Genomic DNA, 12,866 nt, shown 5'->3' on the forward strand with positions numbered 1-12,866 from the left:
AGAAAGAATATGGAAGAGTTTCACACCCAAGTCAAAACCACTGCTGACAACGCGGAGAAAATCCTAATGATTTACCACAAATTAGATTTTGGCACTGCTTACAGACAGGAAGCCGATACCCTTCGTAGGATTATCTCTAGAGGTGTTTCACCTCAGGAGACCTACGAAAGGGTCTCACTGAAAGTCTTCAGCCGTCCCAACCTGATTGCCTCCCTTGTTATGAAAAGCAGCACCGTCCCCGAGTGTCCAAAGGAACTTAAAACCGGCGTAGTATATAAATTTAAATGTTCTGAAGGGGCATGCAAGCCCCTCGATGTTAGCTACGTCGGCCATACCCTCACGACCTTAAGAAGACGACTGCAGGCTCACCGTAACAACGGAGCCATCCACCAACATTTTGTCGATGCCCACGATAAAAAGCCGCTCCTAGTAGATCTCATAAGGGATACAACAATCATCCACCATGATAACTGTTATGGAAGTTTAGTTGTAGCTGAGGCAGTGAGCATCGCTTTACAAAAGCCTATCTTAAATGTACAGATTTCCTCTGATTATGTCCTCCCCTCTAATAGAAAATACAGACCGTCACCACGGGACAAAAACCCACATGGGGATTGTGTCCAGACTTCCGGGACGTAATTCCACATTGGGAAGCTGTCCCAGTTACCCTGTCCGTCCCGGTAGGGTAGACAGATTCCCACCTTACGAGTGACCTCTCCCAGCCGTTTTCACTCGGCCTTATATACCCATGTTTGTATTGATGTATTGTATTACCCTGAAGATGACCATTTGTAATGGTTGAAACAGCTGTCGGTAAAATGAATCAACATTCTGAAACCTTTTACTATTTCCTTCAGAGTTTGAAATATGAAGAGAAAAGGAAATACAGAGAGTTAGAGAAATGTTTTCTTAAAATCATTGACGCCACTTGTGCTTTGGCATTTAATAGGAATTGTTTACGAGAAAGACTTTGCCCAAAACATATATATATATATATATATATATATGATATATATATATATATATATATATATGTATGTATGTATATATATACATGTGTATATGTGTATATATATTGTTACGAATCTCGCTCACACATCTGACTTGTAACACATTTTGAGTGAATGAAATGAGCTCCCAAGACCCCATGTCTTTGGGATATCTCAAATAAAAATTACAAGGCTCTGACTCGTAACACATAGTAAGAGTGAATGAGTGAATGAGTTCCCAAGACCCCATGTCTTTGGGTAACTTAAAGAAATTATTAGGCCGCCATTAGCTTTTTGGTATAGTGAAAAAAGTGAAGAAAAAAAACACAGTTGGAAAGTTTAACACTATTCATTAAAGTTAATAGGATTACATGAGTGATTAAATCACTGAACATAGAAATGAGTAAATAAGTTTCTAAACAGAAGATTCCCGCTCGAAAAACTTTTAACGGGGGTTAAAGAAAATTAATTAGTTAACTAATTCGATTTACCGACGAAAACACTGTCTAGGTCTCACGCGTCACTACCATATACATTACCCCACACCTAAAATTAAACACTAGTTGAGCTAATTATCTTACGACTAATACAGGGGGAGTACAGAGGACTTACATCAGCCGACAATCTTTCCGAGGCGACAAACCTCTACATGGCACACACCTCTCCTCAAAACTGACTCTCTCTGACACACCCAAGGCGCCCTGGTTCCTTCTACAAAAATCCTCTGATTGGCCCATAGGAATTGCGTCAATGGAAATTGAACCTGATTGGTCAAGTTAATTAAAACGTTCTGCACCGCTATAGGCTGAGTGTACGTAAAACGAAGAACAAGGCCTAGTTGTATGGGTCTCTTCCCACGCGTCCTCCGTACTCGTTCTGTAATCGGACACCCACGTAATCGCAAGCGACGCCTTATCCAAAGTAATAATTCTATTCCAACCTTACATATGTGGGAATATATGTGACAATATATATATTAGAAACAAGTAGAAATAAACATTCCTCAATCAATTAACGAATACAAAATATAAGATATACTGTAACTATAGTGACAACGACGAATCAAAGCAAACCATACAACTACAAATTGAATCACCGTTAGGGAAAAGTATTGGTTTCTTGATCACCTGGGAGGAAGGAAATCTTTCCAACCGTAGACGAAGTGAAACTTTTTTTTTTTTTTTTGTGTTTGTTTGTGTGTGTGTGTGTGTGTGTGTGTGTGTGTGTGTGTGTGTGTGTGTGTGTGTGTGTGTGTGTGTGTGTGTGTGTGTGTGTGTGTGTGTGTGTGTGTGTGCGCGCGCGCGCGCTTGAATCCTTGCAGATTTGTCCAAGTTCGGGACTGGCTTATAGTTTCCAATAGTCTGATAACGAGTTTTGTCTGGAGTTTAATAAAGGTAAAAGAGGTATAAGATAGGAGATAGGTGAAGTTGCTTTCTGCCTGACCATGTGTGGTATTTATATGCTTAAGACCGTATACACTGAGCTTCGTGCAGCGCCAACCCATTACTCAGCAGCGCCAACCCATTACTTTTGCAACACGCCGCGTGACTCACGACGGTTCTAATTTCATAGCGGGGCAGTGTCCATCTTAACGTGGAGTCGGGAGGCATGCCGCGCGCTAAGCTCTCAAGGATGACACCTATATCCGAATGGACACGAAACAACACTCTTGCATATATTAAATGGCCAAAATTAATTATTTATAGATTTACCACAGCAGCATCCTTGCTTTTGGGACGTGAAGTGCAAGGCGTACAAGCGAAAGGACTTTGCAATATGAACAAATAAGAAAAAAAAATTAGAAATAAGAAGCAAATAAAGCAGAAATGTCTCGTATTATGAATTGTGAACAGGACAGTGAGAACATACACCCTTCTCTCGATAAAGTTCAGAGGTGACTGACGCCCTTCAGCATTCTGGATAGCCACAGACAGTGTGGACACTAGTCGCTACATTTAACACTGCCAACTGCCTCACGAAGCGCTGCACGAGGGACAGTGTGTACTAAGCTTTAGAGCCCCAATGGGGTTTGAATAGCGGTAGTTGGCATTAAGTAGCTATTTAGCGTACAACAATATGATAAGGGGAAACTTAAGGACGGCTCAGTAGTTCGTTCGTTTGAATGGCTGCAGTGAAGACCTTGAGGAAGCAACGAGGAGGTTTGGTAATTCGATGATTGATGGGGTGTCACTTTGTCCAACTGGGCCGTTTACACCCGGCTTACTTTTTTTGATATGCCCTTATCTTAACAGTTTGATCACACGAGTAGTAACAAATTTAATCAGATTTCTTTAATTCAGCAACCTTCCTCTTCACATGCTCTGTAACATTGACTGCATACCTATTGGTTCCACAAACCGATTCCAATATTATATTATTATCTGGCTTCGCGAAGAACGCCATGGACAACCGCCTTTGTTGCCTGACTTCGTCGTTTGGTAGAACTACTCGGTGGGGCTGAAAAGGAACGAGAAAGGGAATTGTTAGTTTGCTATAAAAAATAGTGCAATTGCAGTCGACAAAGGTTGTCCTGTATCTCCACTGTTGCTTGGCAGAACTGCTCGGTGAAGCTGAAAAGGAACGAGTATTTTTACTTTGCGCTAGATAATTAATAGTACAATTGCAATCGACAAAGATTGTCCCATACGAGTATCTCCACTGCTGTGGCATTGGTTCCGCTCACTAGACTACATTTAATACGGTGTGCGACATTGCATATTTTGGATATTATTTTTATAAATCATATCTTTCATTTGTTGCAGATAGTTTGTACCATTCTGTGCAGCGGCGGCAGGCGACCCTTCATCTCGAAGGATCTATTTGTAATGTGCCGGTAAATGTTTCAGCCTGGCATCTTTGCTGCCTTAAATATTTTGTAGCGGCGACATATGACCAAGCTGTTGCGGTGCTAAAAATATCAAATCAACTACATAAATCAACCAGTCATTTCAAAGACACTGAGATGGGAGGAGTTGTCAGTAGGTTCCTGGGTGTGGATGTCTTTAAATCTGTTCCTCACTTTTTAAAAGGGATTGTGGCATTCCTAATTCCTTTGTATACTTAAGGCATCATTACTACTTGGGTTGTGATTGTATATATATATATTTATATATATATGTATGTATATATATATATATATATATATATATATATATATATACACACACACACACACACATATATATATATATATATATACATATACATATATATGTATGTATGTATATATATATATATATATATATATATATATATATATATATATATATATATATACATATATATACTGTTTAATTTCCTGATATTTCTCTACAAAGTACTCTTTTCCCAGAAGAATGATGAAACTTCAGGAGACTTTATAGCTCATCTAAGTTTCCTATGCCATCGTATTCCAACTTATCCAAATATATAGTGACCATTTAGGCACCACACACACCGACAAAACAAGTTGCATAAAACCGATCGTGCGCGCGCGCACACACACACACACACACACACACACACACACACACACACACACACACACACACACACACACACACATACACGACAGTCAAAGTGACAGCGAAGATTGGAACTCCAGAAAAAACATCAATTTTCGTGGATATCAACGACGAGGGAGTACCTTTTTGTATTTGTAGGAAAGGGGAAATCTCGTGGTGTAGTGGGAAGGCGATGAAAAACGAGAAGGGGAGGGATTACTGAGGAAAATGGAAGGAAATGAGGAAGGGAAAGACTGGGTCCAGGAGGCCAGGCGCCTTGTAAACAAACGAAGGCCGGGTGATTTTGGTGAAGAAGATGGGATTAATAAAAATGTAAAGATTACAAATATAGATAAGAGCAGCACAATGGAAGGTGAAGATAATAATATCCATGGATTTAATGAGGGAGGGGGGATACCAACCTCCCCGATTAGCAAGCCTAGAGGAAAAACTTGAGAAAATGACCGAACATTGGGAGAGTAGGTTCGGTCAACTTACACGGATTGCGCAGAGAATTGAAAAATTAGAAGAACTAGAGAAGATGAACAAAAACCTAACTAAAGAAATAGAAGAGTTAAAAAGACAGTTAAAAGAAGTAAAAGATGCGAATGAGGAATTAAAGAGGAATAATAAAGAGTCTATAGCAAAAGAAGCATAGGGTTGGAAGAAAATCCAAGAGAACAACAAAGTTGTATTTACTGATATAGTGACACAACACATGGAAGAACAAACTGAAGACACACTTATTAAAGTGGCAAAGTAGCATGCAGTTGATACTTTAGGGTCTATATGGGGCGCCCCTACGGACCAGAGCCACACATCATTTTGTCTATGATAGAGGAAAACTCTGTTCATAGAGAAATGATGACACTTTTATACTACGACTGTCCCTCCGTTATGCTGTCCCCCAACCCCTTGTTGCTGTCCTGTACCATTTCTCTGAGTAATCTTTTTCTGTGGTGGGGAAATTCCCTGTGGTGGGGGAAAAGAATACTGCCACCAAGTATTCCCACTTGGATCGTAAGAGGCGAGAAGAAAGGGACGGGGATTGGGACTAGGCATCCTTCTCCTTGGAGCCCCACAGGGCCCATTCCTAAATAAAAAATAGAAGGCATTTGAGGGTCTGGAAGTTCTCGGACCAGCACCCTAAGGTTTGGGTCTTTTAATGTGCGTGGATGTGGTACAGATGAGAGTGAAAGGGAAGAGATAGATAGTATGTTTGTGAGAAGAAAGATGGATGTGTTGGCTTTGAGTGAAACTAAGTTGAAAGGGGAGGGTGAGTGTAAATTTGGGAGTGTAAGTGGGAGGTTATCAGGAGTGAAGAGAGGGCGAGGGAGAGAAAGGGTGGCTATTCTAGTAAGTGAAGAAATAGGTAAACGGGTAGTGGAGTGGAAGGAGGTTTCCTCAAGGATAATGTGGATGAAGGTGAAACTGGGGAAGGAGATGTGGGTTTTTGTAAGTGCATATGGGCCTGGCAGTGAGAAGAGCGTAAAAGAAAGGGAGCCTTTTTGGATAGATTTAAATGAGTACATAGAGGATTTAGGGAGAAATCTCAATGTAATAGTACTGGGAAACCTTAATGCTAGGGTAGGAAATGGTCCAATCGATGGAGTGGTTGGGAAATGTGGAGTTCCAGGAAAGAATCGTAGTGGAGAGTTGATGGTGGAAATGTGTCTAGAAAGAGAGTTGATGATAGCAAATGCAGTGTTTCGGAAGAAAGTCAAGCATAAGTACACATGGGAGAGGGTGGTGGAGGGAAGGGTGGTAGATAGAGCGCTAATGGATCATATAGTGGTAAATAGGATTATGATATGATTATGATAATATCATGATTATGAGTTAAGGATGTAAATGTGCTAAGGGGAGAGGGTGGGGGAATATCAGATCATTTTTTGGTGGAAGGTAAGTTGAGAGTGGAGGATAGATGGAGAAAGAGGAAAGGGACAAAAGGTAGGGAGGTTCTTAGAGTGAACTCTTTGAATGAAAAGGAAAAGGAGAAGAAGTACAGAAAGAAGCTGAAGGAGGAGTGGGAGGGAGTAAAGGATAGAGTAGAGCTGGGTGTGGAGAAGGAATGGGGATGGTTCAAGGAGGGAGTCATGAAGTGTGCAAGGAGAGTGTGTGAAACAAGAAGGACAGAAGGAAATAGAAGAAAGGGTAGTGAATGGTGGGATGAGGAAACAAAGAAGGAGAAGGTTGTAGGAGAGAAGAAGCGAACTTACACAGATTGGTTACAAAGTAGGACGAGGGAGTCATATGAGAAGTACAAAGAAAAGAAAAGAGAAGTAAAGCAAAAGGTAAAGGATGCAAAGAGGAGAGCAGATGTGAAATGGGGTAAGACTATGACAGAAAATTTTGAAAGTAATAAAAAGATGTTTTGGAAAGAAATTAAGAGAGGAAGAGGAGGAGAATCAAGTAGAGAAGAAAAGGTAAAAGGTGCAGATGGAGAGATGATAATGGAAGAGAAGGCAGTAAGGGGAAGATGGGCAGAATATTTTAGGGAGTTACTGAATGTGAAGGAGGATAGGGAAGGAAAGATAGCTGCAGTGAGAAATGCGAAGAAAATGAGAGTGATGAGTGAGGAGAATGGAGGAGAAATAAGGAAGGATGAGGTGAAGGCAGTTGTTAAGATGATGAAAGCAGGTGAGGCACCTGGTCTGGATGGATGCCATGCAGAATGTCTGAAAAAGGGAGGTACAGTGATGGTGGACTGGTTGGTGAGGTTATTCAATGTTTGCTGGAGAGAGGGTAGAGTGCCGGAGGACTGGAGAAGTACCTGTATAGTTCCTCTTTACAAGGGAAAAGGGGACAAGTGTGAATGTAGTAGTTTCATAGGGATTAGCTTGTTAAGTGTAGTTGGGAAGGCTTATGGGAGGATCTTGATTGAGAGGATTAGGAGAGGAACGGAGGGAGTAATTGGTGAGGAACAGTGTGGATTTAGGACAGGTAGAGGTTGTGTAGATCAGATCTTTGTGGTAAGACAGATATGTGAGAAAGCTATAGGAAAGGGGAAGGATATTTTTTGGGCTTTTATGGATCTGGAAAAGGCTTATGATAGGGTAGACAGAAAGGCACTGTTGGAGGTATTGCAGATATAAGGGATAGGAGGAAAGCTTCTAGGAGCTGTCAAGAGTTTTTATGAGAGTAGTAGAGCTTGTGTCAGGATTGGAAATAGAGAGAGTGAGTGGTTCGAGGTAAAGGTGGGACTTCGTCAAGAATGCGTTATGTCACCCTGGCTGTTCAACTTATACATGGTTTGGGTAGTGCGAGAGGTAAATGCAAGGGTAGTGGGACAGGGATTGGAGATGGTTAAAGAAAATGGAGAAGAGTGGGAGGTGAGCCAGCTGATGTTTGCGGACGACACTGCGCTTGTGGCGGGATCGGAGGAGGGATTGAGGAAGTTGGTGGCAGAGTTTGGGAGAGTATGTGATAGAAGAAAGCTAAAGATAAATGTGGGTAAAAGTAAGGTGATGAGATGTACAAGGGATGAAAGTGGCAGTAGACTGGAAGTGAGCATTAAGGGAGAGCAACTGGAGGAAGTGGATAGTTTTAGATACTTGGGTGCAAATGTGGCAGGAAAAGGTGGAGTGAAGGTGGAGGTAGAATGTAGATTGAGAGAAGCGAGTAAATGCCTTGGTGGATTAAAAAGTAATAGACATTTGGCAATGGTTGCTAAGAGGAGACTGTATGAAGGAGTGATTGTGCCAACAGAAATGTATGGGGCAGAAACATGGAACATAAGAGAAGAAGAGAGGAGTTTGAATGTGTTTGAGATGAGGTGTCTGAGAAGTATGATGGGGGTTACTAGGCTAGATAGAGTGAGAAATGAGGAGGTGAGGAGGAGAACAGGGGTGGAAAAGGAGCTGGGAGATAGGGTTGATGAAAGAATATTAGGATGGTTTGGACACATGGAAAGAATGAGTGAAGAAAGACTAGTAAAAGAGGTATGGAAGGCAGATGTGGAGGGAGTGAACATGAGGGGACGTCCTAGGATGAGATGGATGGATGGGGTGAAGGGGGCTTTGGGGAATTGGGGAATATCTGTTGAGGAAGGACAGGAGAAGACAGAAGACAGGGGTGAATAGAGAATGGTTGTATATGAAAGATGTTGTGATTGCATGAGGTGGAATGGGTGGGGGGGGGATTAGGTAGTATGTGTGAGCAAAATTTGACGCAGCCCGAAGGGATTTCTCCCCGTCCTCTTCTTTTATGCAATGGGGGGGACGGAGAGGGGGGTCGCCGATTTAATGAAGCGGCCTTGCTGTGGATGTGCTGTGTCTTGCGACACTGCTTCTGACCCAGGGCAGTGGACAAGGTGCAGGGATGAGCCGTCATCAAGGAGGTGCTCAGATAAGAGGGAGGGTGGAGGGGTGTGGAGTGTTTTCAGGGATGGAATGGGTGGAAATGATTTTATGCCTTTCCCTTTATGGCTACCTCCCTAGTAAGGGGGGAAAAGCCTTGGTATATGTATGTATGTATAATTATATCAGGGATGGAAGAGAGATATAATCTAAATAGGACTACAAAAATAAAGGAGGAAAAAGAAAAAGTAAATAATATATTAGAAGTAGTTCAAGAAGATGAACCTGAAATAGGAAAACAAATTGAAGAAATATATAGGACTGGGAAATACAATACTGATAATACCAGACCAATTAAGGTTAGATTCAGGTCACAAACGACAGCAGAGAATATCTTAGTAAAAACAGGGAAACTAGCAGACAGTGAGCAGTTTAAACAGGTATGGATAAAAAAGAGAAATGAATAAAGAGGAAAGAGAGGATGAGAAAGCAAAAATACTAGAAGCTAAGAAAAAAAAGAGAAATAACAGAGACAGAAAAAGAGACATTCTATTGGAGAGTAGTGAATATGAAAGTGAGGAAATGGTTCATAGCAGAGAAAAACGGATGGGAAACAGAAAACACGATGGAAGTAACAAAAAATTAAAAGCGTCTTACACAAATATAGATGGATTAATAACAGGCTTGAACGAACTGAATGGTTACCTGAAGGAAAAAGAACCGGATATAATGGGAATTATAGACACAAAATTGAAAGGTCCACTACCACCCAACAGTGTAGGACATGGTGCATATAATTGTTGGATTAGAAACAGAGAGGTAAAACAAAGGAGTGGAGTTAGGTTCCTGACTAAAAAGAATATAAATGTGAGAAATGTCACATATGGAAAGAATAGTGTAGAGATGATTAAGATGGAAGAGTAGGACAAGGATAGGAAGAGCAGGAAGTTTGTAGTAAATTATGTGCCTCCTAAAATGGCTTCGTGGGAAGAGAGAGAACACAAAAATATGTTAGAAGACAACAGGACATCATTAAGTAAGATAATGGAAGATGGAGGAAGAATAATTACAATGAGTGACTTTAACTGTAAAGAAATCTGCTGGGAAGAGATGACAGTGAAGGGTAGAGATGGCCTATGGGGAAATGTATTACTTGATATGATTATTGAACATACAATGACGCAATGGATACAAGAGAATACTAGGTATAGAAATGAGGAAGAACCATCGAGACTGGACCTAATAATCATATCAGAACCCGGAATAGTGGACAAGATTGAATATAAGACACTGATAAGTAAGATTGACCACATATTGGTTGAACTGGAACTAAATGAGGAAAAATACATGAAAAAACGAAGGGAAGATTGATATATGAAATTACAAACTTTGACAAAATAAAATAATTCTTTCAAAAAGCTGACTGGGAAAGAATACACAAGGAGGAAACAACAGTAGAAGAGAAATGAAGTATTTTGACAAACATTTATAAAGGAGTAGAAAAGTATGTGCCAAGACTGATAGTGCATTTCTAGACCTAAAAAAAACTTTTGATAAGGTGCCATATAAGAAATTGCTTAAGAAATTATAAACTGCAGGAGGAATACAGGACAAACTACTGAAGTGGATGGAAGACTTCTTACATGAAAGAAAAATGAGTGGTGATAACAGACAAACACTCTAATTGGGATGAAGTGATAAGTGGTGTTCCACAAGGAACAGTTTTGGCCTCAATAATATTTGCTATATATATTAATGATATGGGTGAAGAAATTGAAAGTTATATGAGCTTCTTTGCGGATAATGCAAAATTGTTGAAAAAAGTGAACACTGAAGAAGATTGTGAATCGCTACAGAGTGATCTCAATAAAGTATGGGAATGGAATAGGAAGTGGGAGATGGAATTCAATATCAAGAAGTGTAGCACAATGGAATTTGGAAGAAGCAAAAAAATAATAGTGGGATCATGTAAATTGGGAGAAGAAATAAAAAGTACAAAACGAGAAGGACCTGGGAGTCGTTATTATGAATAATATGTCCCCAGAGAAGCATATAAACAAATTTTTTGGAGAAACTTATAATTTATTAGGAACAATCAAAGTGGCTTTTACATACCCGGACGAAGAAATGGTGAAGAAAATACTAGTTACCTTGATAAGACCATGATTGGAATATGCAGCGACGATGTGGTCACCAAGTACAAAAAAAAAATGTATAACAAAACTTGAAAGAATACAAAGAGCAATTGCAAAACTAGCACCAACACTCTCAGAACTATCATATGAAGAGAGACTAACAAAACTTGAACTCCTGACATTAGAACAAAGAAGAGAGAGAGGAGACTTGATAACTATCTATAGAATCATGAAAGGCATAGAAACTATTGATAATGAGGATCTAATCAAATGGAATAGTAGAAATACAAGAAGACACGGAAAGAAAATCAAGAAAGACAATTATAGAAGGGACATGAAAAAGAACAGCTTTCCCCACAGAGTAATAGACATCTGGAACAAGTTGGACGAAAAAGTGGTGTGTGTAAAAACAATTCATGAATTTAAAAACAGTTTAGATAAAATGAAATATGAAGACGGGACACCACGAGTATAGCTCCCCTTCCCGTAAAATACAACTAGGTAAATACACACACACACACACACACACACACACACACACACACACACACACACACACACACACACACACACACACACACACACACACACACACACACACACACACACACACACACACACACACACACTGACCTATGCGCGCGCGCACACACAAAGTTCAGGTCGCAAACCATGGCAAAAACTAATCGAGAAGTCTTGCATGTTAGCACGAGAAGAAAAGTTAAGAATATTTGGATATGGAAGATGTTAACAAATATGAACGAGTTGTCAGTCAGAAGATGAGGAAACGGTTTCTAAAAAATCAAGTATTGTAAGGTAAGCACTACAAGGAAACTGAGAATAGCATATGCTAATGTTGATAGCTTATTATCGGCTAGATTGGAGATAAATGACTATTCAAGGATACGCGAGCATAATATATTGTGTCTAATAGAGACTAAATTCCCAAAAGTTTTTTGATATACAGTTGGCTTTTTCCCCCTTACAAGGGAGGTAGCCAAAAAAACAAAGGCATAAAATCCACTCACACCCATTTCATCCCCACATACTCCACCCCCATTCAACCCCCTTCCTCCCTCTTTTCTTGGCTGCTTCTGGATGATGGGCCATCCCATTCGGCGACCCCCCCTCCCCCCCTCTCCTCCCCTCATGCAGAAAAAAGAGAATACGGGGAGAAATCCCTTCGGTCTGCGTCAAATTATTTTTCACACATACTTCCTCAACCCCCATCCCTCACCTACTCCCTTTCATGCGTCACAGCATCATCTATACACAACCATTCTTCATTCACCCTTACCTTCTGTCTTCCGTCCTTCCTCAACAGACATTCCCTTCTTTCCCAATGCCTCTTTTACCCCAACCATCCACCACATCCTTGGTCGCCCCCTCATGTTCACTCCTTCCACCTCTGCCCTCCACATCTCTTTTACTAATATTTCTTCGCTCATTCTTTCCATGTGTCCAAACCATCCCAATACTCTTTCATCCACCCTATTTCCCAACTACCTTTCCACTCCCGTTTTCCTCTTCACCTCCTCATTTCTCACTCTATCCAGCCTAGTAACCCCCATCATATAGCTCAGGCACCTCATCTCAAACACATTCAAACTCTTTCTTCCTCTCTTATGTTCCATGTTTCTGCCCATACAGTGCTGTCATCACAATCATTTTTTCATACAATCTCCTCTTTGGATCCATTCCCAAAAGTCTATTTCTCATTACACTTTTTAATCCCCCAAGGCATTTACTTGCTTCTCTCAATCTACATTCTATCTCCACCTCCACTCCTTCCTTTCCCGCCACATTTGCGCCCAAGGATCTAAAACTATCTACTTCCTCTAGTCTCTCTCCCTTAATAATCACTTCCAGTCTGCTGCCACTTTCTCCCCTTGTACATCTCATCACCTTACTTTTACCCACATTATCTTCAACTTCCTTCTTTCGCACACCTTACCAAACTCT

The 12,866-nt window shown here is 40.6% G+C and overlaps 1 protein-coding gene across 3 annotated transcripts in view; it reads right to left on the reverse strand.

Moving 5' to 3' along the window:
- Window positions 1–2,209: 2,209 nt before the first annotated feature.
- The window catches only part of LOC143018049 (uncharacterized), a 29,007-nt gene continuing 18,350 nt past the window's right edge, over window positions 2,210–12,866 (reverse strand). For all 3 annotated transcript variants that reach the window (XM_076173088.1, XM_076173087.1, XM_076173086.1), the window contains exon 7: window positions 2,210–3,446. In XM_076173088.1, the coding sequence (XP_076029203.1) occupies window positions 3,267–3,446 (180 nt within the window). In that variant the 3' untranslated portion in view covers window positions 2,210–3,266. The remainder of the gene's footprint in view (window positions 3,447–12,866) is intronic.

The sequence above is a fragment of the Oratosquilla oratoria genome, chromosome 34 (assembly GCF_046742065.1).
Source record: "Oratosquilla oratoria isolate Oo_2021 chromosome 34, ASM4674206v1, whole genome shotgun sequence".
Taxonomy (NCBI): Eukaryota; Metazoa; Arthropoda; class Malacostraca; order Stomatopoda; family Squillidae; genus Oratosquilla; species Oratosquilla oratoria.